The sequence below is a fragment of the Hylobates moloch genome, unplaced genomic scaffold, assembly GCF_009828535.3.
Source record: "Hylobates moloch isolate HMO894 unplaced genomic scaffold, HMol_V3 SCAFFOLD_13, whole genome shotgun sequence".
Taxonomy (NCBI): domain Eukaryota; kingdom Metazoa; phylum Chordata; class Mammalia; order Primates; family Hylobatidae; genus Hylobates; species Hylobates moloch.
The window spans coordinates 9558583-9585678 of NW_026652288.1; the positions used below are offsets into that span (position 1 = coordinate 9558583).

The 27096-nt window shown below is 52.5% G+C and overlaps 1 protein-coding gene and 1 long non-coding RNA gene across 6 annotated transcripts; one reads left to right on the forward strand and one right to left on the reverse strand.

Annotated features, from left to right (window-relative positions):
• Positions 1 to 12628: 12628 nt before the first annotated feature.
• Positions 12629 to 16652, reverse strand: LOC131381025 (uncharacterized). 2 transcript variants are annotated; one of them, XR_009209442.1, is made up of 4 exons: positions 16211 to 16643; positions 15120 to 15216; positions 14739 to 14941; positions 12629 to 14537 (listed from the first exon to the last, which is right to left on the reverse strand). It is a non-coding gene; the product is annotated as an uncharacterized LOC131381025 (long non-coding RNA). The 2 variants fall into 2 exon arrangements; XR_009209441.1 differs by having other exon boundaries at positions 14739 to 15216; positions 16211 to 16652.
• KLF11 (KLF transcription factor 11) lies at positions 16631 to 26313 on the forward strand. 4 transcript variants are annotated; one of them, XM_058426868.1, is made up of 5 exons: positions 17242 to 17270; positions 18370 to 18437; positions 19675 to 19938; positions 21174 to 22116; positions 25724 to 26313. In XM_058426868.1, the coding sequence occupies exons 3-5, from the start codon at positions 19684 to 19686 to the stop codon at positions 26002 to 26004; spliced, it is 1479 nt and encodes a 492-aa protein (XP_058282851.1). In that variant the 5' UTR covers positions 17242 to 17270; positions 18370 to 18437; positions 19675 to 19683; the 3' UTR covers positions 26005 to 26313. The 4 variants fall into 4 exon arrangements, with proteins under 4 accessions (XP_058282853.1, XP_032028085.1, XP_058282851.1 ...); XM_058426870.1 differs by lacking the exons at positions 17242 to 17270; positions 18370 to 18437 and adding an exon at positions 16631 to 16645; XM_032172194.2 differs by lacking the exon at positions 18370 to 18437 and having other exon boundaries at positions 17065 to 17270.
• The last annotated feature ends 783 nt before the right edge of the window (positions 26314 to 27096 follow it).

Here is a 27096-nt window from a genome sequence, read left to right on the forward strand (position 1 = left end):
CTTCCCTGCAGCCTCCAAACCCCGAGGACCCGTGGGGAAGGGAGGAGAGCTCCAGACGCCTCCCAGAGACAAGAGAGCCAGCCTTGTGAGTGGGTCTGTGTATAACGTCTTCTCAGGTCTCCGTGGATATGAAGGGCTGTGTACACAATAAACGGGAGGAGGCCCCTGTCGTAGGCAGAATTCCAAGATAATCTCATGATCTTGGACCCTGTGTAAGCCCCTCCACTTGAGCATGGGTGGGACTTGTGCCTTGCTTCTAGCCAACAAGATATGCCACAGGGATGTCACTCGGTGGCCACACTGCTTAGCTGGAGCGTGTCTCCTGTGGCCTGAAGAAGTGAGCTGAGGTTGCACTGCCCACGGAGAGGGCCATGTGGCAGACCTAGGGGTGGCCTCCAGCCCACAGCCACAGGGAAAGGACAGATTCCTCCCAGGGCAGCTTCCAGATGAGAACACAGGCAACGAATGGATCTGCAGCCAGCTATGAGGCTTCCAGTAGCAGGCTCTAGGCCAGGCCCAGGCTCCTGCCCCACAGAAGCTGTGAGATCAGAAATGGGTGTTGTTTTAAGCCACTGAGTTTATGACAATTTGTTTCACAGCATAGAAAACCAGTGTACCTCCATTTTTCCCTGTGGAATAGCTGCCATAGCCCCAAACTGGCCTCTAGTCCCAGTGTGGCGCCTGCTCAGCCCCTCGCCATGGTCCACTTCAGAAGTAGTGTCCTAAAATGCAAAGGGATTGCCTTGGTTCTCCAGCTAAAGCCCACGAGTGCCTCCTCTTGGTTCTCTGAATAAAATGCAAATGCAAACTCTTTAGCAAGGCCATAGGAATGGGCCTTGGCCCTACTCGCTGTCTCTGTAGGGCTGGGGTGGGAGAGGTCAACTCCCCCCAGGCTCCTCATGCTCCAGGCCCTCCTGATCCATGCATTTTTCCTCTGGATCTCTGTTCCCTCCTCCCCTCCAACACACATGCAAACACACCCCTTCTCCCATCCCTTTCCCCTTCCTCTTTAATGCTCAGCTCAAATGTGGCCAGGAGGCAGGGTTCCGGCCCTAGGGGCTGGATGAGGTGTCCGTCTGCCTCAGGCTCCCCTCGCCATGCAGTTCCTCTGGCCTGGCCCCATTGCCTGGTCACATGACTGCCCACCCTCGGATGGTATACTGGGTGTGGCAGCAAAACCTCAGCGTCTCCCAGGACCAGCTCGGCCCGAGCCCTCAGTGAGGGTCTGTTGAAATGAAATCATGAAAAGCGTAGGGGATGGGGTCATTTCACCCTTTCCTGTCCTCTGAATGAGGAGCGGGCGTGAAACATAAGCAGGGCAGTCTTGGAAACAGATGCTCCCCAGCCCCCTCGTCTGGACCACCTGGGCACCTGGAACCCAGCTGCCATTTGCTGGAACCCAGGGAGGTGGGTTGATGCCCACATGGGCTGTTTTATTTGCTTGCCACCCCCTTGCCAGCATACTGACAACACCCTGTCATTCCAGAGAGGGAACCAAGGCTGGGGCCTGCCCCCACACACACACTGGCTGCTGAGACAATCGGCCTGGGTGTGTCCCTCTGCAGGGGAAGTGGTGGCCCGGCCCACCCTGAGGGCCAGGGAGGGGTTTTCCCCAGGGTGGGAGCTTCTTGCTCCCTGGATACTAGATAAAGCCCTCCATGAGCCCCTGTGAAACAAGGGGCGCCTGGCAGTCCCTTTCCACCTGTCTCCACCCAGAGGAAAGCGCAGGGACTGAGACACCCTCATCTCCTCCCTTCCTGCCCCGCCGCTGGAGCTTTGTAAGCTGGAGCCAGGAAGCCGGAGTGTGGGGAACTTGAAAGATCTGCAGCCCCTGCTCTGACACCGCTGAGCAGGAAACTGTGTGCGTCCAAAAGCAGCCCCAAGGCCTTGTTGTAGGACAGTGGACAGTTTGCTCTCCCGGCTGAGGCTGCCCACCCCAGGGTTCTGGCGGTGCCTCATCTGCCCCCGGAGACCCCAGCCCCTGTCCCTGCCAAGCTTTCCAGGGTCCCCCCATGCTGGGGTGACAGAGGCAGTTCCCCAAGAATGAGGTACCCCAGCTGTCCCGTCCTCCTATAGGCATAAAACAACCCCCACGCCTGCCACACACACACAAGCTGTGTCTGCTTTTGGCCCAGTCAAGCCAAAAACTCCCCTGCTCTGGGTGGGGATTGTTGACTGACTGTAAGTGCCACGTTTGTGCAGCATAATCTCTAATTCTAGAAACAACTCAGCCTGGAAAGTCTTATTATTATTATTCCCATTTTATCTTTTTTTTCCATTTCTCCTAGCCTTGTAATTATTACTCCCATTTTATAGTTGAGGAAACTGAGGCTTCACAATGTTTGGTGGCTCCTGGAGAGCTCATAAAGCCAACGAGCTAGGGCTGCAAGTGTGGGCTGGGTGATGACTCCCAGGATGCAAAAAGCCCGGCGCAGTGGAATAGGTTTGCCACGGAATACACTCGTGCGCAGAAAACATTCCAAACCCAAACCAGAGAGAGTGCGTGTGCATGTGTGTGTACTTTACACACCCAAGAAAGCCCAGCCCTGATCGCCTGCCTTAGGAGGTAGGAGGATGCGAGAGACTGAGAGTCCATGTCCCCCTAGACACATACGTTGAAACCCTCATCCCAGTGTCACGGTATTAGGAGGTGGGGCCTTTGGGAGGTAATTGGGTTGTGCCGGGGAAGCCGTCGTGATGGAATCACTGCCCTTACCAGAGGCCAGAGGGCCGGTGCCTCCCCGCTGTCACGTGAGGACATGATGAGAAGGCGGCCATCTGCAAGCCGGAAGACAGCCCCTGCCTGAATCCGAACATGCTGGCGCCTGATCTGGGATTTCCAACCTCCGGAACTGTGAGAAATCAATGTCGGTTGTTGAGAAGCACCCAGTTTATGGTGTTTTGAGACAGCTGACTGGACTAAGGCAGAATGAAAGAGGGGAGGACTCACTTGTTTCTTCACAGGATTAAAGAGGTGAGCAGGTGGATGGAAATAAGAAGGGGAAGGAGGGAAAAGGGGGAGGGGGAGACAGACAGGGCAAAGGAGAGGAGAAAAATGGACTCTCTTTTTATGTACTTTTCTGTGTTTCTGTTTTCTGTAATAAGGATGAGCTGCTTTTGCAATAATAATATTACAATTTATTTAAAGCACTACATAAAAATATTAAACAAATCTTCCACTGTGCCAGTCACAAAAGCATTACTTAATGCTCACGCCTGTAATCCCAGCACCCGGCCAACATGGTGAAACCCCATCTCTACTAAAAATACAAAAATAAAAAATAAAAAAATTAGCCAGGCACGGTGGCGCACACCTGTAATCCCAGCTGCTCAGGAGGTTGAGGCAGGAGAATCGTTTGAATATGAGAGGCAGAGGTTGCAGTGAGCTGAGATGGTGCCATTGTACTCCAGCCTGGGCGACAGAGTGACACTCTGTCTCGAAAAAAAAAAAATCTAAATAGGGGATTCCCTCCTCCCCACACCACAATCCACTAACACACGACGATGCAGGCCACACACTCACTAGGAGGGCAAGGCTTGGGGCAGAGGTGGCAGGGGCAGCGGCCAGAGAGGGCTTCACCTGGGTCAGCTGTGTGAGCAAGACTTGGGCAAGCTCTTTAGCCCCCACCCCCCCACACTCAACCCCCTCTGATACCTACAAGTCTGTGTGAAAATTAAATGAGAGACTGGGTACGTGTGTATGCAACAGTGTCTGGCACACCGTGTTTGATAAATAGTGGCTAACATGATTAACTGTGTGTTCACATTATGTGAATATTCTTAATATTGCTCCTGGTCCTAATACTAAGAATGATAAATTAGGAGCATTTTGTTAATCAAGCCCCAAGCTTCGTTAGCCTTCACAAGCAGATTGATCCTTTACACAGTTTTTTAAGCCCCAAATTTCCAAGTGATGTTTATCGCCTTGCTGCCCCTCCCCGCCAAGCTCTTGTTTTTGGGTTTTGTTTTTTTTTTTTTTTTGAGAAGAAGTCTCGCTCTATCGCCTAGGGTGGAGTGCAGTGGCACGATCTCAGCTCACTGAAACCTCCACCTCCCAGGTTCAAGCGATTCTCCTGCCTTGGCTAGGATTACAGGTGCCCGCCACCATGCCAAGCTAATTTTTGTATTTTCAGTAGAGACGGGGTTTCACCATGTTGGCCAGGCTGGTTTCAAACTCCTGACCTCAAGTGATCTGCCTGCCTCGGCCTCCCAAAGTGCTGGGATTACAGCCGTGAGCCACCACGCCCAGCCCCCCGCCACTCTTGTATTTTAATGAGCAGTTAGCAGGTGTTCCACCCAAGGGGGCCTCACCCAGGTGCCAGAGGGAGCACAGGGCCTAGGTTTGTGCAGGCACCAGCTGCAGACTAGCCACAGGGCTCTCCCATCCTAGGCCCCTCTGGGACATGCTGGGCACGCCCCGAAGGTTAGCCTGCCATCAATGGCCCAGTAAGCTGGGTTTTGGAGCTCACTTTTAAGGAGCTGTTTATACTCGGTGAGACAGGAGCAACATGACATGCGCCCAGAACCTCCTGCCCTTGGCCCCACACTGCCCTCCCCACTCTCTCCACCCTCTCCACACTGGCTGGTCCCGCTGCCCACTCCTCAGAGACTCACCCCCGGCTGCCTTTTTGTGTCTGGCCAGATGCATTAGAGGTCCACCTTTCAGGATGCACCCTTCTACCCCCTACGCCATGTGCTGACCCCAAAATCCTGGGGTGCAGAGCCAGACAGTGGTGAGGACACGCTGGCAGCCCAGATGTGTGCAGCCCCAGAGCTCTTCCCATCCCCCCGCATGCGTGTGAATAGCATGCCTGGGACAGATGCTGGCCCCCAGCCCCACGGTGTGAGGCTCTCTCAGAATACCTGGGTCCTGAGGAGGCCTCAGCCACCATTGCCTGTGGGACTGGCCAAGCCGCTCAGCCTCTCTTAAGCCTGCACTCACCTGCGGATAATGATCCCTGCCGGGTGATCATGAGGGGATGGCAAAAGAGAAAGTGCCTGGTAAATGTGTGTGTAAAAGATTGGCATAGCAGCCCAGTGTGTGCCAGGCTCCTAACCCAGGAAGCCTTAGACAGTGGAGGCCAGGCTCTGAGAGCAGATGAAACCAGGGTTTAGAGATTCCACCTGGGAGCAGGGTCAAGCTGCCCTCTGGTGCCCCATGGTCGCTGCCCGGGTCAGAGACACCCCACCTTCCCCCTCGAAAGCGCTTTCTCCCACAGGGCAAATGCTTCCACAGCCCCAGTGGTCATGCTACCCTGCAGCCACTATAGCCCCTCAGGCCTCCTCCTTTTCACTTTTTTAAAAAATTGTATGATTTTTAAATTTTTTGTAGAGACAGGGTCTTGCTATATTGTCCAGCTGCTCTTGAACTCCTGGGCTCAAGTGATCCTTCAGCCTTAGCCTCCCAAAGTGCTGGGATTACAAGCGTAAGTCACCACACCCAGCCCCAGGCCTCCTCCTGAGCCAAGAGGCTGGGGCCTCCAGGTACCAGCAGGGCCGGAGGCCTCAGGAAGCCCCCGGTAAAGGAGCTCCCAGAGCAAACAAGGTGACCAGCATGCAGCACACAGGCGGGGAGTGGGGCTGTGGGGCAGCCCCTTGGGAGGCTGCACAGAGGAGCTGTTTCCCGCTGCCCCTTCCCAATGCCAGAGCCCATCAGGGCCGACACTGCTGCTGCCTGTGGGCAGGACAAGGTGAGGGGCACTTCCTGAGGAAGAGGGGCTTAGAGGCTCTCTCCCCGGACCCTGGGCCAGTCTCTGGGGCTGCCATCTCACAGACCCTTGATGTGGGGGCATGAGCTTCAGCGTGACTCCGTGGCAGGCCCCACATGCTTCATGAGCTGATCTATGCGCTGAAAGGGAGACAGCAAGCCGGGCCTGAGCCCTAGCTTGAGGACTTCTGGGGCATGGCTTGGGGCAGATAACACAGGCAACTTTGGCAAGAAGTAAAGAGGGACTTCCTGGACACGGGGGCTATTGCTCTGTACTAGAATGGGCCGCCAGGTGATGTGTTCCAGTCGGGTGGCATTGATTCTCAAGGAGAATCACTTGAACCCAGGAGGTGGAGGATGCAGTGAGCTGAGATTGCACCACTGCACTCTAGTCTGGGCGACAGAGTGAGACTGCGTCTCAGAAAGCAAACAGGCCAGACTCGGCAGCTCATGCCTGTAATCCCAGCAATTTGGGAGGCCGAGGCGGGCGGATCACCTGAGGTTGGGAGTTCAAGACCAGCCTGACCAACAGGGTGAAACCCCGTCTCTACTAAAAATACAAAATTAGCCGGGCGTGGTGGCACATGCCTGTAATCCCAGCTACTCGGGAGGCTGAGGCAGGAGAATCGCTTGAACCCGGGAGGCGGAGGTTGTGGTGAGCCAAGATCGCGCCATTGCACTCCAGCCTGAGCAACAAAAGCAAAACTCCATCTCAAAAACAAACAAAAATTGCAAAAATAGTACACAGTACCATGTACCCTCTACCCAGTTCCCCCTCATGTTAAAGTCTCGCGTAACCATGGTACATTTGTCAAAACTATGAAATTAACATTGATTCAATACTATCACCAACTGCAGACTTTCTTTGGATTTCACCAGTTTTCCACTAATGCATTTTTACTATTTCCAGATCCAGTCCAGGGCGACCAGGGTGCATTTAGCCATCGTGCCTCATCCGATGTGAGATGGTTTCTCAGTTCTTTCTCAGTTTTCATGACCTTGACCCTTTTGAAAAGCTGTGATGAGGCATTTTTTTTTTTTTATACTTTAGGGTTTTAGGGTACATGTGCACAATGTGCAGGTTTGTTACATATGTATCCATGTGCCATGTTGATTTCCTGCACCCATTAACTCGTCATTTAGCATTAGGTGTATCTCCTAATGCTGTCCCTCCCCCCTCCCCCCACCCCACAACAGTCCCCGGAGTGTGATGTTCCCCTTCCTGTGTCCATGAGTTCTCATTGTTCAAGTCCCACCTATGAGTGAGAACATGCAGTGTTTGGTTTTTTGTCCTTGCGATAGTTTACTGAGAATGATGTTTTCCAGTTGCATCCATGTCCCTACAAAGGACACGAACTCATCATTTTTTATGGCTGCATAGTATTCCATGGTGTATATGTGCCACATTTTCTTAATCCAGTCTATCGTTGTTGGACATTTGGGTTGGTTCCAACTCTTTGCTATTGTGAATAGTGCCGCAATAAACATACGTGTGCATGTGTCTTTATAGCAGCATGATTTATAGTCCTTTGGGTATATACCCAGTAATGGGATGGCTGGGTCAAATGGTATTTCTAGTTCGAGATCCCTGAGGAATCGCCACACTGACTTCCACAATGGTTGAACTAGTTTACAGTCCCACCAACAGTGTAAAAGTCTTCGTATTTCTCCACATCCTCTCCAGCACCTGTTGTTTCCTGATTTTTTAATGATGGCCATTCTAACTGGTGTGAGATGGTATCTCACTGTGGTTTTGATTTGCATTTCTCTGATGGCCAGTGATGATGAGCATTTCTTCATGTGTTTTTTGGCTGCATAAATGTCTTCTTTTGAGAAGTATCTGTTCATGTCCTCTGCCCACTTTTTGATGGGGTTGTTTGTTTTTTTCTTGTAAATTTGTTTGAGTTCATTGTAGATTCTGGATATTAGCCCTTTGTCAGATGAGTAGGTTGCAAAAATTTTCTCCCATTCTGTAGGTTGCCTGTTCACTCTGATGATAGTTTCTTTTGCTGTGCAGAAGCTCTTTAGTTTAATGAGATCCCATTTGTCGATTTTGGCTTTTGTTGCCATTGCTTTTGGTGTTTTAGACATGAAGTCCTTGCCCACGCCTATGTCCTGAATGGTATTGCCTAGGTTTTCTTGTAGGATTTTAATGGTTTTAGGTCTAACATATAAGTCTTTAATCCATCTTGAATTAATTTTTGTATAGGGTGTAAGGAAGGGGTCCAGTTTCAGCTTTCTACATATGGCTAGCCAGTTTTCCCAGCACCATTTATTAAATAGGGAATCCTTTCCCCATTTCTTGTTTTTGTCAGGTTTGTGTGACGAGGCATTTTGTGGGTGTTCCTCCATTTGGGTTTGTCGGATGTTTTTTTCATGATTAGACTGGAGTTTTGCATTTTTGGAAAGAATAACATGGCGATGAAGGGCCCTTCCCATCACGTCATATCAGGAGTAGGTGATTTCAACACAATTTATCACTGGTGACATTAACCTCTGTTTCTTGATTGAAATGATGACTGCAAGGTTTCTCCACTGCAAAGCTGCTATCTCCCTTTCCATACTTTGTTAGAAATGTGTCACTAAGTCCAGCCCACACTCAAGGGGAGGAAAATTAAGCTCCATTTCCTGGAGGGGAGTTCTCTCCATATATTATTTGCAATTCTTCTGTACAGAACTGCACCTTTGCTTCCATTTGCTTATTTACAATGCATTTTCGTTACCTCCTGTCCCCTCCCTCTAAGCTGAGTGGCTAGGTGAGCTCCTCCTCTGGGGCGTGTGCTAAGGGAGAGCTCCATCCCTGTGCTTTCTCCTTGCATTTCGTGAACTATACCATAATCATTACTTTCCTTGTGAGCTTCCTTACCATGGGACAGTTTTTAAAAAGCTACGTATTGAGTAGTCACTGGCAGGCACCTTTGTCAAGTATTTTTATGAGCATGATCTCATTTTACTCCCGTGACATCCTGTGGTTATAGTTTCCATCCCCATTTTACAGATGAGAAAACAGGCTCAGAGAAGTTAAGCTACTGGCCCAAGGTCACACAGGAACCGTGTCACACCCATCTCTCCCCAGTGCCCAGCCCAATGGCTGGCAGCATATCCAGCTTCAACAGGAACTTGCTTACTGAAGAGCAGCCCACACGTGAATGGGCATAAAAAAGCAAAACAGCAAACCCCCAGGTGGTTGTCCATCACTGCCTCTGGGAGTTGAGCCTATAGCCAGGGAGTTCAGCGAGTTCAGTCCAGGGCCTTGCCCCCTCCTGCCATGGCCCAACACCATCAAGCAGAAAGAGGGGTCCTTCTTGTAGTAGAGTGACGGCTCCCACTTTTTCTTTTTTTTTTTTTAAAGATGGAGTCTCACTCTGTTGTCCAGCTGGAGTACAGAGTCTCACTCTGTTGTCCAGGCTGGAGTGCGGGGGCGTGATCTTGGCTCACTGCAGCCTCCACCTCCTGGGTTCAAGCGATTCTCCCACCTCAGCCTCCCAAGTAGCTAGGATTACAAGCGCACACTACCACGGCCGGCTAATTTTACCCACTTTTTCAAGTTCCCACACAGCAGTGGTAAACTGGGGAGAGGGCAGCTAGGGTTAGTGAAAGGAATGATGATTCTGTCCAAAATGTGAGTGCCAGATGACTGCAGACAGGCGGACTGTGCCTTTCTCAGCTCCCCATGCCATGCAGAGTGGCCCAGAGTAACCCAAGGGGACCCGGCATGGATCTGTGAGTGACACTGAGCCAGGAAGGTGTCCAGGGAGGGGCTGCAGACCAACCTGGGCACAAGGCCTCTTTCTAAGCCCACCCTGGTTAAGTGCTTTGCCAGTTTCTCGGTGAGGATCAGCCTCAGCCTGCACTGGGCCTACTCAGTAAAGGTTTCCACGGTCTTTGGAGTTGGAGCCCCCATTTAGGGCAGAGACAAGTATAAGCTGACCAAGCAATAGAAGAGATGCCCACATGAGGACTCCTGGGAGGGGCACTGACTGCAGCCTGGGTGGCGGCTCCTGGGCAGAGGGGGAGATGCCGTGGCTACGGAACAGGCCAGCAGGAGGAGCCAATGGTGATGAGTGCCCTGGTGCCAGGAAAGCCCCTGGCAGAGGGCCTGGCCTGCCTGGGGGAGGCTGGTGACTCCTGGTTCCAATGTGCTCAGCTCTGAGCCAGAGGCTGGCCTGCCTCAGATTGGGCATTTCCTTGAAGTGGTTAAAATTCGTTTTTGTGCTGAGTCAGGAAGCTAGCCGGCTTGGGCCTCCCCGCCTCCAACCCTGAGTGGCACACAGTACCAGTCATCAGCCCGAGCAGAGACCTGGGTAAGTGCCCCCTGGCTCTGCCCAGGGGACAGGAATGACAGCAGCGTCCCAACAGATTCCTGCTCAGGCCCCACAGGGATCCACATGTTTCTCCACTGGTCACTCTGCCAGTGCCTTGAGCTCCTGGCCTGGCTGGCCCTGCTGCCCCATCTGCGCTGGTGCCAGCACTACGCTGGGTCACTGGGGAAGTCGGGCTGGCAACATACCCAGATGCAGTTGGCTGAGCAGATGGGCTGGGTAGCCACGAGGACCCTTGGAAGGCTGCCCTCCCAGGCCAGTCGGCAGTTTGTGCTGTTGCCCAGAGACATGCTGGCCTCCTGAGGCTTTCTTCTGGGGCTGCTCCTGGGGTACTCTGTCCAAGAGGTGGCAGGGTGGCACTGCAGTGTGGTTCGGGGCAGGACTCAGCGTGAGTCTGGAGGCAGGGAGTCTAGTCATCCCTCTGCCCACGCTTTGAGTAACTGAGACAGGCTGCTTCTGTTCTCTGTGTCTCCATTTCCCTTTCTGTAAGATGCAGAGATTGGACTAAATCAGTGGTTCTCATCGCCGCGATTCCTGGACCAGTGGTGTCAACATCTGGGAACTTATTAGACATGCATATTTGGCTGGGCGCAGTGGCTCATGCCTGTAATCTCAGCACTTGGGGAAGCCGAGGCCGGCAGATCACCTGAGGTCAGGAGCTTGCGACCAGTCTGGCCAACATGGCGAAATCCCGTCTCTACTAAAAATACAAAAATTAGCTGGGTATGGTGGTGGGCGCTTGTAATCTCGGCTACTCAGGAGGCTGAGGCGAGAAAATTGCTTGAGTCCAGGAGGTGGAGGTTGCAGTGAACTGAGATCATGCCATTGCATTCCAGCTTGGGCGACAGAGCAAGACTCCGTCTCAAAAAGAAAAAAAGATGCAGATTCACAGACCCCACGGAGACCTGCTCAGTCAGCAGCCAGCGGGTAGGCCCGGCAATCTGTGTTTTGATGCGCCTTCTGGGCTCATGCTGGAGAACCACTGGCCTGGACACTGGCCTAAGTTTCTTCCTAGGCTTATTTCAATTCACTGGGCACCCACCGCATAGGACGATCTTGTGCTAAGAGCTGGAGAATGCAAAGGTAGACGAGGTATGAAGCTAGTACCAAAAGGGCACCTCTGTTTCCTAGGTGGCTACCTCCTATCTGTCCTTAACACCCAGCTCAAATGATGTCTTCTTTGGGCACTGTCCCAGACCAGCCCTCCCACCAGTTCCTCAGACACGAGCAGTCGGGTCCCACCTCTTCCCCCGACGCCTGTGCCAGCACGGCTCTTGGTATATAGGATGTACCATTGTTTGTGAGTCAGTTTCCTGCTGAACGGTAGGGATGGGAAGGGCCGAGGGTGGTTCCTGTTCCTCCACGGTCCCACAGCCCTGAGCACCAAGGGGTCCCATTCCCCGCCATAGACTGTACTAGCCCAGCCTCTGCAAGGCCCCTGCCAAGTGCCCATGTCCTCAAAGAAGCTTTCAGGGCCCACTACACCTATATCCCCATTCTGGGGCTTTCCTTTGCCAAAAGTTGCAGATTGGGCCATGGGGCCCCTCTACTCTGAACCTAAAAGCCTAAGCCAATCTGGTTCTCCCTCTTGGGAGGTTTGAATACGTAACACACAGTGAGGTTGTAGCCCAGCCTGGAGACACAGAAAGAAGGCCGAGTGCAGCCACCGAGGCAGCCAGAGCCACGCAGCAGGAGGTGTGTCCAGCGCGGGGAGGGGTATGGCAGCCACAGCACGAACAAAGCGCACCGGCTTCCTCACCCTCCCCGGAGTGATGGGACTGAGCACCTCCTTTTGTGCCTTGTGGGAGCTGCCCACAGCCCCTGACTCTGGGCCGGCTTACAAGGACTCAGCACGTGCTCTTAGCAGCCCCTTTTCCAGGGGCAGGCAGTTGGGAGAAAGCAGCACTGGACCCGAGCTGGAGGGATGGATCCTGGGCCCTCCACTCACTGGCCAGCAATGATGGGCGAGTGGCTTCACCTCTCGTCCCTCAGTGGCTTCATCTATAAATGGGGCTGAAATCAGGGGATCAAAAGGCATGAAGAGCTAGCCCCTAGCACGACACTTGGCCTACTTTTGGTATTTAATAACGTCTTCTGACCTGGTCCTCCTTCGTACCTCAACCACATCAGACACAGCGTCATGATGATTTCTCCCCTGAGCAAAGTGGCTTTGTGTGAAGTTGCTAGGCCTGAGTTTCCCCATCTGTAAAATATGCAGGTCTACCTGGATGATCTGTGCCTCAGCTACCCCTACAGACCTCTCTGCGCACCACTGCGAGTGCCCCTAGCGGAGGGAGACAGGGGCCCTGGGGTGTTGGGAGGAATGGACACTCACTTCCAGTCAGGCATTGAACAGGTCAGTGGATTAGTGGGTCTGTGATTCATTCATCCATCCATTTTGTCAACCATTTGTTAGGTCATTTGTCAACTAGACAGCCAGCCCAGCAGCTGGTCAGCTCACAGCATGTTCTGGTCCTTGTACTGCTTTCAGCCCAGTAAGCTCAACCAAAGAGAAAGAGAACAGAAGAATGAGAATAAACAAACTCCAACTGCCCACAACAACACACTGAGTGAAAGAAGCCAGACCCCAAACTGAACATACTCTATGATTTTCTTTGTATTATAAAAGTGTCACACACACACAAAAAGTGTCAATACATCCCAAACCAACCAACGGTGTCAGAAGCCATGCTAAGGATTATCCTATGCAGGGGATCAGGGAAAGGGTAAGTAGTGACTGGAAGGCAGCTCAGGGGCTTTTGGGATTCTGGTAATATTCTGTTTCTAAATCTGGGTGCTGGCGACACAGTGTGTTTGCTTAGTGAAAATTCATTGAATTGTACATTTAAGTTTTTGCACTTTCCTATATCTACGCTATGCTATACTTCAATAAAAATTTACCCCAAAAATAAATAAATAAAAGAAGATGAAAGAAAAGAAAAGAAAGAAAAAGCAAGGAAATGCACAGAGCAGTTGACTCAGCAATTCCAGTTCTAAGAGCTGCTCACCTGTAGTTACCCTTACAGGTGGGCAAATGATGGAGGGGCATGATATTCCTGGAAAACTGGAAACCTAAACATCTTGGTTATTCAACCACAGTGTTAAATAAACAACACATCCATATGATGGAATATTACCATTACAAAGTATAAGGTTGATCATTATGTACCAATTGGAATAAGCCCTAAGACTGAAGTCAGTAAGTGAGCCCAGGAGGTACAGAGCACTACCCTCTGCAGCAGCACGCGGGCATAGCCATAGGCTCTCTCTGGAAGGACACAGGACAAAGTGGTGGCATTCTGGCCTGCAGGCCCACCACGCTCTCCCCTAGGGGATGTTATCTGTGGCCACATCCAGTCTGCCTGCCAGACCATGCTCTTCCCGAGGGTCTACGGAGCCTGGTGCCAGTGGTCTTAGTGAAGTCTCCAAGTGAATGATTCGCAATAATCTGTAGCCTACAAATCGCCATCCCTCTGCCTGCGGGCATGGCCAGAATCAGGGGTTTGGCAACAACCACAGCCTGCCTATCCATTTGGATGATGGGCTAGATGTGAGCAGAACAGGGGCTCATGGCTGAAGAGGGCACAGTTCCCACATGCGCCTGCTGTCCAAGGAGCAGAAACAGACCCTGGGGCAAGAGAAGCCAGAGTGCCAGTTCAGGGAGAGCTGCTGCTGCCTTCTGTCCTGCAGGAAAGACGACTTGGCAAAGTCACACCGGCAAAACAAGGATTTGTATCCAGGTCTGACTCCAAAGCCCAGGCGTGCTGCCTTCTGCTGAGGCATCGGCCGTTTGAGGGTATCAGGGAGGGCTTTGCTGGGGAGTCATATGCAGTCTTTTTCTTTTTTTTTTGAGACGGAGTTTCACTCTTGTAGCCCAGGCTGGTGTGCAATGGCATGACCTCGGCTCACTGCAACCTCTGCTTCCTGGGTTCAAGCGATTCTCCTGCCTCAGCCTCCCAAGTAGCTAGGATTACAGGCGCCCCCCACCACGCCTGGCTAATTTTTTGTATTTTTAGTAGAGATGGGGTTTCACCATGCTGACCAGGCTGGCCTCAAACTCCTGACCTCAGGTGATCTGTCTGCCTCGGCCTCCCAAAGTGCTGGGATTACAGGCGTTTGAGCCACCGCGCCCGGCTGTCTCATGCAGTTTTGCAAAGTCAAAGCAGACAAGAGTTGGCGTGTTCCACGCAGAAGGAATGCTGTCTAGAAACAGAAGAGAGTGGAGTGACCTTGAGAGTACAGGATTCTGTATTGGGTCAGTGGGGGCAGGAAGGCAGCAGGGAAAGCAATTTGGGAAACTGGTCAGAAATGATGCAGGAAGTGCTGGCTGGAGCCTGGCTACAAAGACGCATGGGTTCCTGGCCATGGAGCCTGAAGTCAGTCCTATAACTGGTTGGATTCCAACTGACGGCTTGAATACAGGTTCAGCTCCATCTCTGCTTCCAGAAGATCATTTTGGCAGTGAGGTGAGGGCAGACTGTAGGGCGTCTGGCTGGAGGGAGGGAGACCTGTTGGGAGGCAGTGGCAACAATTCAGGCGAGCAGGTGGTGGCCAGGACAAGGACTGGCATGGGTGACATAAGAGTTTGAGAGGAACTGAGAAGGAAGAAGGGCATGCTGTAATTGACAGAAGAAAGCAACTGTGGGAAAGGGACGAGGTAAAGGTGATGCTCAGGTTTCTAGATCAACGAACAGGGTCTCCAGTTGTACCCTTCACGGAGGCGAGAAATCCACAGACTTGGCTGGAATCCGAGTTCAGCTTTTTGTTTTTTGAGACTGAGTCTCTGACATGCAGGCTGGAGTGCAGTGGTGCGATCTCGGCTCACTGCAATCTCTGCCTCCTGGGTTCAAGCGATTCTCCTGCCTTAGCCTCCTGAGTAGCTGGGATTACAGGCGCCTGCCACCGTGCCAGGCTAATTTTTGTATTTTTAGAAGAGACGGGGTTTCACCATGTTGGCCAGGCGGGTCTTGAACTCCTGACCTCAGGTGATCCGCCCGCCTCAGCCTCCCAAAGTGCTGGGATTAAAGGCATGAGCCACCGCACCCGGCCCTGAGTTCAGTTTTTTTAAGGACACAATTAGAGGTGCTCACGGGATGTTGAAGCAGGGAGGCTGGTAGATACCTTCGATTCGCTCATTCACCTACGTGGACGAATTAGACAGCCAGGCTCCCTGGCCTTGGGAGAGTCCTGGTGGGAGACAGATGACAAACAAATCACTGAAGTAATGGAAAAGGGACAGTTCAAGAAAAGTGTCGTGGAGGAAGAAAACAAGAGGGCCCACCAGAACGGGACTGGAAGTCGACCCCGAGGGTGCGTCCGCTAGATGCGGCCTCTCTAGGTGGACTGCGGGTGAGAGTAAAGGGGGCATCTGGGGGAAAAGCATTCTAGGGAACAGCAAGTGCAAGGACCTGGAGACGGCAAAGGGGCTGGTGGGACAGGTGTCCAAGAGGAGGCCCAGGCTGTCTCTCGGGGGCGTGGGGAGAGGCATGGGGCTGGAGAAGGAGGGCCTGGGTCCCTGCAGGAGCTCACAAGCCACAGTGGGGAGAAGCGTTACGCTGAGTACAGTGGGAGCCACTGAAAGGGTTAAAGACCCCTGGGGGTGCTGAGTGGGAAGGGGCTCTGGGAGCTGGAGTGGACGCAGGGAGACCAGTTATGAGGCAAATGCAGGAGTCCAGGCAAAAGAGAATATTCCAGTCTGTATCTAAGACTTAACTTTGCACACACAGAACACCCTGCGCCCCTCTCAGAGCCTCCGGGGTCTTCGTGCGAGCAGTTTATCACGGTTCATTCGTCTTAAACCCTCTTACTATTTCAGCAAACACCCTCTCCTCAGCCTGGTCAACCCCTCTGCCCAACCCGAGTGGGCCCCGCAGGAGCAAGTGGGGACCAGAGTCCTGCTCAGGTGAGTGGTGGGGCCCGGCCTGTTCCCCTGAGACCAGGCTTCTCTCGCTCAGAGCAAAGCCCCGGGGTGCCGGGATTCTCTCTCTGCTCCCCCTCCCTGGATGTGAGCTTTTAAAAAAGGAGGATTCCTCACTGCGGCCTCTGCCCCCTTGGACTGAGCGCCAACCCGCATCACATCTCAGCAAACGCGCGCGCAGTGGACAGACGGAGGGGTGGCTCCTCGCTGAGCTGAAGACTGCGGCGACGCAAATAAACAGAATGGTTCCTGCTCTCCACGAACCTGGCGCTGCAGCCGTGGGCAAACCACACCAAGAGACGCGAGCAACCGAAATATAGGGAGAAAAAAAAAGGTGCCCTGGACAGCGGGCTAGATGTCTCCTGCAGGCTCGAGGACTTCCCGGAGGGGGCGGCGTTTTCTCGGGGCCTGGGAAGAACAGGCGGGTTTCAGCGGGCGCCTTCTGGGTGACTACCCGTTTGGGCTTCCCCTGACCCCGTAACAGAGCGGAAGAGGCTCAGAGACGCCAGAGGAGGGGCGTCAGCGGGACACTCAGGCCGAGAAGCTCTGACTCCCGGTGTCTGCAAAAATGACCGGATGCAGGAATGTCACCTAGAACCGACCAGCCTTCCGACCTCTCTGGTCAAGGACGCATTCCTAATAGACGAAGGGAGAGTGACAGAAGTTAAAAACAAACAAAAGCCGGGTTGAGGCCTCTAGGTGGGTCTCCGCTACCGATGGATTCAGCCGGTGGGGCTGCAGGAGGTTCCTATAAGCGCGGTCCCCTCTCCCCGCACCGAGTCCGGCCCCGACCCTGGGATTTCCCCAGGCGCAGCCGCCGCCGCGCCGCCCCCTCCGCCCCTGGCGCAGCTGCGACCTTTCCCTTACTTTCCAGGGCCTCAGGCCCCGCCCCTCGCTCCGACCAAAACACGTGCCGCGTCCCGTCCTGCCTGATCACGCCGCGGCCAGGCTCCGATCACGCGGCCCCCCGCGGCGCTCATTGGCCGGCCGGGCATGGGCCGGGCACGAATTGGCTGGCGGCGGCCGGCCCCGCCCCGGCGGGGGCGCGGTGTATTTTGGTTCGCCTCCGCGCCCCGCCCCGCCGGCCGCTCCCTCCGCGGCCGCCCCGCCCCTCCCGCGCCGCGAGGGCCGCGCCGGGGCAGAGCCGCGCGGGCGGGCGAGGCGCTTGCCGGCCGCAGGAGCTCCGGGTAGCCGTCGCCGCCGCCCGCAGCCCACGTGCGGCCGCTGCTGCGCCCGAGCTCACGCCCCGCGGCCGCTTTGTTGCTCCCGGCCGGCCGGCACGATGCACACGCCGGACTTCGCGGGCCCAGACGACGCGCGCGCAGTAAGTGGTGGGGCTGCCGCGGCGGGACTACTCGTCTGAGCGAGGGGCGAGACGGAGAACGCGGTGTGGGGCCTGCGCGCCTGTGAAAGCGGGAGGTGGGGCGTGCGGGGCTTCGCTGCGGCCGCGCGGGTAGGGGCCTGGGCGGGCTCCGGAGCCGGACGGGGCGGCGGCCGCGCGGGGCGCGCCCGGGTCGGCGGGGGCGGGGAGGGGGCGTGTGCCCCGCGCAGCTTTGTCTTGCGCTTCCTGGGCGGCCCCGCCCCGCTGGCCCCGCGGCTATTTCCAGCCATGACGTCACCCCGGTCCTGTGAGCCGGACGGCCGTTGGGCGGGGGAGCGGCTGGCGGGAACGCGGCACGCGGCCGTGGGGGCGAGGCAAGAGCTGCTGGCGGGAACGCGGCACGGTTCTGGGGGCGGGGCAAGGCTCGGGGGCGGGGCACGTGGCCGTGGGGCGGGGTAAGAGCGGCTGGCGGTAGTGCTGCTCGGCCCTGGGGGCGGGGCAAGGTCTGGGGGCCGGGGCAACGACGGGAGGCGGGAGCGCCGCACGGCCCTGGGGGCGGGGCAACGCCTGGAGGCGGGAACGCGGCACGCGAGCGTTGGGGGCCCTAAGCGTCGCGACTCGGGGGCTTCGGGGAGGTAGCCGTGGACGTGGGCCGAGCGCGGGCCTCCTGGTGTGCGGGCACTGTGGGCCGGGCGAGCCCTTTCCCGCCCGTGTGGTGAGCGGGCCTCGGCCCTCGGTTCTGTGACTTCACAGGGGGTTTCGTGACGCAGCCTGCGGGACAGAGGCTGGGGATTTGAGGTGGCCTCGTCTTGTTTGATCTCGGGGAACCGCGGCAGACGGAAAGCTTTGATGCTTTGGTGCATGGCAGATTGAGAGGAAACGTGTATCTTCGTACATTCAAAGTTTCCTTTCCTTTTTTTTTTTTTTGATACGGAGTCTCGCTCTATCGCCCAGGCCGGAGTGCAGTGGGCGCGCGATCTCGGCCCACTGTAACCTCCCTGGGAGGGAGGGATATTATTCTTCTCAGAGTAATATCACCCTCTCACCCCCGGGTTAGTTTTTTTTTGGAAGAGATAGCTTATTCCAGCCTCTTTCCCTCCAGATTAAAGAGACAGTGAGGGTCGGGTGCGGTGGCTCACGTCTGTAATCCCAGCACTTTGGGAGACCGAGGTGGGTGGATCACCTAAGGTCGGGGGTTCGATACCAGCTTGACCAACATGGCGAAAACCGCTCTCTACTAAAAATACAAAAATCAGCTGAGCGTGGTGGTGGGCGCCTGTAACCCTAGCTACTGGGGAGGCTGAGGCAGGAGAGTCGCTTGAACCTGGGAGGCAGAGGTTGTGGTGAGCCAAGATGGTGCCACTGCACTCCAGCCTGGGCAACAGAGCAAGACTCTGTCTCAAAAAAACGAGGCCGGGCGCCTGTAATTCCAGCACTATGGGAGGTCAAGGTGGGTGGATCGTCTGAGGTCAGGAGTTGGAGACCAGCCTGGCCAACATGGTGAAACCCCGTCTCTACTAAAAATACAAAATTTTCTGGGCGTGGTGGCGGACGCCTCTCCCAGCTACTCTGGAGGCTGAGGCGGGAGAATCGCTTGAATCCGGGAGGTCAGGAGTTCAAGGCCAGCTTGACCAACATAGCAAAACTCTCTTTCTACTAAAAATACAAAAATTACCCAAGTGTGGTGGTGGGCACTGCAGTGAGCCGAGATTGTGCCACTGCACTCCAGCCTGGGCAACTGAGCGAGATTCCATCTCAAAAAAAAAAAAAAAAAAAAAAAAAAAACTGCAAAGAGATCCTTTCCGAGATCCTGGCAGGTTGGCTTCCTGTCACCACCTGCTAGCCTTGGGACAGTAACAGATGACATTTGCTCCGAATCTGTGGAGGGAACTGGTGGAACTGCTTGGAGTCCTGGAGGCCTAGGGGGAAGGCCCCAGAGTCCCTGAGAGCATCTGTAGGGGCACTGCTTTGGCGGCTTTGCCGCCTCAGAGAGCCATGGTCAGGGCGCCGCGGCCACTGGCAGACCGACTAGATGGCCTCAGTGTTGGCTCCTCCTCCCTGGGCAGCTGCTTTACCCCAGCCACTGTTCGGCTTGAACCTCAGGAGTTAATTTTATTAATCATTTACCCAAGAAAAATACGAACTTAGTAGCCTTTTTTAAGAGTCAGGATTTTTGGTGGCAATGCTTGCCAGCTTAGTTCTATCTTTGAAATGTTGGCTTAAACGCCGAATTGTCATGAGCATTCCTTGAACGTCTTTTACTACAGCTCGGTGTTTGTTGCTATGGAGTATTGCGTGTGCATTACATGCCTAGTGTAGGCTTCTGGTATGCATATCCACATGCCCATCATGGGTGGCCTCTGTATTTCCCCTGCACTGAGAAGCCGTTGTGTTGTGTCGCCTTCAGGTTGACATCATGGACATATGTGAGTCCATCCTGGAGAGGAAGCGGCATGACAGTGAAAGGTCTACTTGCAGCATCTTGGAACAGACAGACATGGAAGCTGTCGAGGCTCTTGTTTGTATGAGCTCTTGGGGTCAAAGATCCCAGAAAGGTGACCTGTTGCGGATAAGACCCCTCACGCCTGTCTCTGACTCTGGGGATGTCACCACCACTGTGCATATAGCCACACCTGAACTACCAAAAGACTTCCATTCTTTATCGACTCTGGTAAGAGGAGGTGGGAGGGAAGAGCATTTTTATGAAATGACTAGAGTAGCTGAACTCAGTGTGTTGAAGAACTTGTGAGAAGATTCCCTGGGATGCTGGCAAATAAGTTGCATACCCTCTCTGTGTGGGTCTGAAGGAGTAGAAACTCTTCCTTTGGCCGGGCATGGTGGCTCAAGCCTGTAATCCCAGCACTTTGGGAGGACCAGGCAGGCGGATCGCGAGGTCAGGAGTTCGAGACAAGCCTGACCAACATGGTGAAACCTCGTCTCTACTAAAAATACAAAATTTATCTGGGTGTGGTGGCAGGCGCCTGTAGTCTCAGCTAGTCAGGAGTCTGAGGTAGGAGAATCGCTTGAACCCGGGAGGCGGAGGTTGCAGTGAGCCGAGATTGCGCCACTGCACTCCAGCCTGGGCGACAGAGTGTGACCCCATCTCAAAAAAAATAAAAGAACAAAAAAAGAAACTCTTACTTCATTTCTGAAAAATGTGCTCTTTCTATGGATGGATCATACCTTGCTAGCTACGTGGTTAATGTCCGTGGGATGAAACCTACAGATTAATGTGAGAAAGTGGAATTTACTTCCCCAGGGGAATCTTGGGGTGGAGCTTAGGTTCTCCTGGTGACCCAGCCTAGTATCAGGATATATCGGTAGCAGCTGGAGAAAGCATGTACTTCGACATCAGATTGCCTTCGTTGGGTGGCATCTCTGCCTTCCCGTGGCAGCCGACTCCTTAATGTGAGTTCTGTGAGTTGGGTGCAGTAAGTCACTCTTGTTTTTTGGTTTTTTAATTTGCTACATCTGTGAAAGTACCTGGAAAAATTGCATCTCAGCTTGGAGAAGTTGAGAACTGTAGGTTGCTAACAGAAGTGGAAATTGTGTTTGTCCTGGGCTGGAAGCTTGCTCTGAAAGAAGAGTGTAGAAAGCAGATTTGGAGAGGGATGGGAAGGGCCTGTGGGTTGTCGGGAGGGTTGCAGAAGTGGTGGGCCTGGCGGCCAGGAGCTCCTCTCAGAGTTCCCCGCATTGGGCTCTTGTGTAGGTTTGGGAGAGGTAAACACTGTGGGAATAAGCTGAGAAAGTGCCCCATGCAGCCTTGAAACCCACTGGGATGTTGAAAACAGGGTTAGCTGAGTGTCTCGATGATTCTGTGTAAAGGTATTGGGAGCATTGTGATGAATTAAATCCCTTTTAAAATTTAAAACAATCTTTTCACATGGTACTTTTTTTTTTTTTAAGTGCATAACTCCTCCTCAGAGCCCTGATCTCGTGGAGCCATCGACAAGGACACCTGTTTCTCCCCAAGTAACAGATTCCAAAGCATGCACAGCCACGAATGTCCTCCAGTCCTCTGCCATAGTGGCCAGAGCTCTGAGCGGGGGCGCGGAGAGGGGCTTGCTGGGTTTGGAGCCAGTGCCCAGCTCTGCCTGCAGGGCCATGGGGACCAGCGTGATCCGACACACTGGGGAGAGCCCTGCTGCCTGCTTTCCCACCACCCAGACTCCAGATTGCCAGCTTTCTGACAGCAGAGAAGAAGAGCAGCTTCTGGGACACTTTGAAACTTTGCAGGACACACACCTCACAGACAGTTTACTCAACACTAACTTGGTGTCCTGTCAGCCCTGCTTGCACAAGTCTGGTGGCCTGCTGCTCACTGACAAAGGCCAGCAGGCAGGGTGGCCTGTTGCAGTTCAGACTTGCTCACCAAAGAATTATGAAAATGACCTGCCCAGGAAAACCACTCCTCTGATTTCTGTCTCTGTCCCTGCTCCCCCTGTCCTTTGCCAGATGATCCCTGTGACTGGACAAAGTAGCATGTTACCACCTTTTTTGAAGCCCCCTCCCCAGTTGTCTGTGGGGACTGTGAGACCCATCCTAGCTCAGGCTGCTCCAGCGCCTCAACCTGTGTTCGTGGGACCTCCTGTGCCTCAGGGAGCTGTGATGTTGGTCCTGCCCCAGGGAGCCCTCCCTCCGCCTGCCCCCTGTGCAGCCAATGTCATGGCTGCCGGGAATACCAAGTTCTTGCCCCTTGCCCCTGCTCCAGTGTTCATCGCCTCTAGCCAAAACTGTGTCCCTCAGGTAGACTTTTCCCGAAGGAGGAACTATGTTTGCAGTTTCCCAGGTTGCCGGAAGACCTACTTCAAAAGTTCCCACCTTAAGGCCCATCTTCGCACTCACACAGGTAAGCGCCGGGGCAGGTAGGGCATCGGGCACACCAGACCTTGTGGTTAGGAAGTATACCTTGAGCCACCTTTGGCTGGGAGGGGATCATGAGAACCCCTGGTGAAGGTGGAAGTGTGGCTTTTTCTTTGGCTCTGAAAAGCCCGCACAGCCTTTGTAAGGGTGGGGTTGTTAGCACAGCCATCAGGAGTTTGCATACAGAGCGCTCGCCCTAGAAGAGAAAATGTAGTATAGTTCTGTGATTGTGTCTTTTGGTAGCTTTTAGAGTGACTCACAGTGCCCCCTTCTGTTCACATTGCAGTAGACGTTTCATGCCTTTTTTTTTTTTTTTTTTTTAAAGAAAACATGCATTCATTCACATTCAGTAAATATATCTTACCAGTGTGACTTATGTTTATGTGGGAAAAGGTCTGGCCAAACTATAGAAAAGTTCAAATTCTAAAATATTTTTTAAAAGAATATAGTTTTCTTACCTCTGAGAGTAGTTTTTAAAGTAAGTCACACAAGAAACTATGCTGACCTAATGATCTCTCTGTTGTCTAACCAGCTCTGTCCAATATAATTTTCTGCGATGGTGGAAATGTTTGCTGTCTGTCCATTAGGGTAGCCACTGGCTGCTTGAAGTGTGTGGCTAGTGTGCCTGAGGAACTGAATTTTACATTTTTTAATACTTGAAGTTTAAATAGCTCCATGGGACCTGTGGCTGCCCTGCTGCCCAGCAGTGGTCTGAGTGTTGCTGGTTAGACAATCACTTCAGTAGGTGAGGGCACCATTTCTCAGGTGTTCTGTGAGTTTGTGTTCTGTTGCTGTGATCGTGGTAGCCTCCACGTGTAGAATAAAGTGCAGTCTGGTGTTCAGACTTTATAAGAGGAACTCTACTACTACATTCTACTGAGTGGCTGCTTGCTTTGAGGATAAGGCCAAACTTGGCCCATGAAGTAGTCGCCTCTGCCCATTCAGAAACAGCCTCCCCAACGTTCTGTGTCTGGGTCCATATTTGCACCCTTCCCCCTTGGCCCTCTGCCCATCTCTACTTACTGAAACCCTCTGAGGGCCTTCCTAGGATTAGTTATTAGATTGTTTATCTTCCTTTCTTCTTTGACCCTAGTGGTTTATTGTAGATCTTACCATATTCTCTTTGTTTTTTAGTTAGTTATATATTTATCTCACCTGGATATATTCCTGGTGCTTGATACAAGGGCCTGACACTACTCAGTAAATGAGGGTTGGTCGTTTGCATGGCAGATGGACGTGGGGCTGTGTCAGGGAACGGGTGTTTCTGAGGGGAATTGACCTGCCTGCCTCATTTAACGGGCTTGTTGACTTGGTGAGCTCTGCATTTCACCGGGACTCTCCAGGGGAACTTTGCATTACACCAGAGCACAGCTTCCAAATTTGGGGAGGTGACTGAATGAGGTTTTACTGTTTATTCAGTTTACCTTGGTAGAAGTACTGACAGAATGACCTGCAGTGATTGAAACAAGTTGCTTCCATGTTTCCTAAAGTACTTCCAATTCAATAACAGGCCTTGCACAAGGGCTCACGCCTGTCATCCCAGCACTTTGGGAGGCCGAGGTGGGCAGATCACGAGGTCAGGAGTTCGAGACCAGCCTGGCCAACATGGTGAAACCCTGTCTCTACTAAAAATACAAAATTAGCTGGGCCTGCTGGCGCACGCCTATAATCCTAGCTGCTCAGGAGGCTGAGGCAGGAGAATCACTTGAACCTGGGAGATGGAGGTTGCAGTGAATGGAGATTGCGCCATTACACTCCAACCTGGGTGACAGAGACTCTATCTCAAAAAAAAAAAAAAAAAAAAAATTGGCCAGGCACTGTGGCTCATACCTGTATTCCCAGCACTTTCGGAGGCCAAGGCAGGCAGATCACGAGGTCAAGAAATTGAGACCATCCTGGCCAACATGGCAAAACCCCGTCTCTACTAGAAATACAAAAATTAGTTGGGCTTGGTGGCGTGCTCCTGTAGTCCCAGCTACTTGGGAGGCTGAGGCAGGAGAATCACTTGAGCCTGGGAAGCGGAGGTTGCAGTGAGCCAAGATTACGCCACTGCACTCCAGCCTGGTGACAGAGTGAGACTCCGTCTCAAAAAATAAAAATAAAAAACTGTAAGAGTTCTGAAGAATCCCCTTGTGCCATTTTGTAAACTTGGAGTTTTCATGAGAACTAGAAACTGGGCAAGTTTACCTTGGATAAGATTGCTTTTTATATATATATTTCTGCCAACCTGAAAAATATTTAAATTGGAGTAAGGTAGAGTGAATAGATGCTACTTTTTTTTTTTTTTTTTTTGAGATGGAGTCTTGCTCTTTCGCCCAGGCTGGAGTGCAGTGGCACGATCGTGGCTCACTGCAAGCTCTGCCTCCCAGGTTCACGTCATTCTCCTCTCCTGCCGCAGCCTCCCGAGTAGCTGGGATTACAGGCGCCAGCCACCATTCCTGGTTATTTTTTCTTGTATTTTTAGTAGAGACGGGGTTTCACCATGTTAGGATGGTCTCCATCTCCTGACCTCATGATCCGCCTGCCTCGGCCTCCCAAAGTGCTGGGATTACAGGTGTGAGCCACCGCGCCCGGCCGGTGCTACTTTTTTTCTTTTTTAGGCGGAGTCTCTCGCCCAGGCTGGAGTGCAATGGCGCGATCTCCGTTCATTGCAACCTCCGCCTCCCAGGTTCAAGCGATTCTCCTGCCTCAGCCTCTGGAATAGTTGAGATTACAGGCGCCCACCACCACACCCAGCTAATTTTTGTATTTTTAGTAGAGACGGGGTTTCGCCATGTTGGTCAGGCTGGTCTCGAACTTCTGACCTCAGGTGGTCTGCCCGCCTCGGCCTCCCAAAACGCTGGGATTACAGGCGTGAGCCACCGTGCCCAGCTGGATGCTACGTTTTTTATTTTTATTTTTTTGAGACGGAGTCTCCCTCTGTCGCCCAGGCTGGAGTGCAGGGGCGCAATCTCGGCTCACTGCAAGCTCTGCCTCCTGGGTTCACGCCATTCTCCTGCCTCAGCCTCCGGAGTAACTGGGACTACAAGTGCCCGCCACCTCGTCTGGCTAATTTTTTGTATTTTTAGTAGAGACGGGGTTTCACCGTGTTATCCAGAATGGTCTCGGTCTTCTGACCTGGTGATCCGCCCGCCTCGGCCTCCCAAAGTGCTGGGATTACAGGCGTGAGCCACTGCGCCTGGCCGGATGCTACATTTTTAATTAATTTATTTTTGCTTTTTTGGTAAAGATTGGGTTTTACTTTCTTGCCCAGGCTAGTCTGGAACTCCTGTGCTCAACTGATCCTCTCCAGCCTCCCAAAACGCTGCAATATAGGTTTGAGCCACTGTACTTGTACTTCGCCTGATTTATTTTTAAATATATTTTGAAAGATTAGCTTGAAATCTTTGGGTGCTAACATAGTGCATCTTAAGTGTGGGAGAAATAAATGCCTTTTGGAGGATTTCTTGACCCAAATCATCCAATTCCAGAATAGTAAGATATCACTTTCTTCTGAGTTTGATGAACACGATTTTAAAACGACATGAATTAACCCCTTGAATAAGGTGCTTAGCATTTCCTTTCTCTTTAATATGTATTTTCTCACCTCACAGGGGAGAAGCCTTTCAGCTGCAGTTGGGATGGCTGTGATAAAAAGTTTGCTCGTTCGGATGAGCTGTCTCGCCACCGCAGAACTCACACAGGGGAGAAGAAGTTTGTGTGCCCGGTGTGTGACCGACGTTTCATGCGCAGTGACCACCTGACGAAGCATGCCCGGCGCCACATGACAACCAAGAAGATCCCAGGCTGGCAGACAGAGGTTGGCAAGCTGAACAGAATCGCCTCTGCAGAGAGCCCGGGGAGCCCACTGGTGACCATGCCAGCCTCTGCCTGAAAGGTCCACTAGGACATCACTCAGGGGGTTTTTAAAAAGCCTCTTTTCAGGAATGGAACTGATGGATTCCTCTCCCACTGCCTCACCCAAAAAAAAACAGTCTTGGGGGCTAGGAGAAGATCGGGGAGCTGGTTTTGATGAAAGTATGTTAACTTCTCTTTTCCACTTGGGACCCTGTTCAGTATCTTTTGTAGTTTCAAAAGTTTTTTTGTTTTGTTTTGTTTTTTTAAAGAAATGATAGAAAATTTGATAATCTGAATCACCAGCATTCAAACAAATATTTCGGCAATAAAGTTTACAAAATCTGGATTTTTACAACCTTTCTATTGATGTTTTGTAGAAATAAGACAGGGTACTAATTTTTATACTGTTTTTTATAAAAATATTTATATTGTTGGTGCTCAAATCACCAATTTCTAGCTAGATCATTTTGCAACCTTCTTTTCAGTGTTTAATAACAAAGTTTTTTCTAATGGCCCTTCTTTTAGTAAACTCGACATGTTATTCCACCACAAAAATCACAAGTTATCTGACCTTTTAGATCTTTTTGGAATCGGACCTGGTTGAATAAGGACCTCTTCAAAGGGAAAAATAAATTTTGCAGTCAGCTTCTTCATAATGTTTTCAAGGAAATTCTAGGCAATCATTCCTGTCACCCAAGAACTAGAATTTTGGTTGACTGGAACTAGTGAGCCTGTGTCCATGGTGTGTCATGAAGGATGTACTCCAGAGAGTAACATGAGCCACTGGGCAGATCCCAGGAACCAGTACTTGCTGCAGGATCTAGTCTGTAATAGTCTTGGCCATGGCTCTGCTGAAAGCAAGCCGTTCAGTTTCTTGTTTGTACCTAAAACACCAAAAAAAGGTAAACACTCAAATCCAGCCGCTTTGTCAACTGTCAGTTCTGACTTCTTTTGCTGTGGCCTTATCCGTACTATATTGTGGGTAGAGTAACTTCTCAGAAAAAAAGGAACTGTCTGTATTGGTTGGATGAAACTCCACCAGAGCACAGCTTAGCTGGGGTGAGATGCATTTGAAGGCAGGCAGTGCCAAGATTCTGCTTCCTTTGTTTGCCAAATACTAGAAACGCGA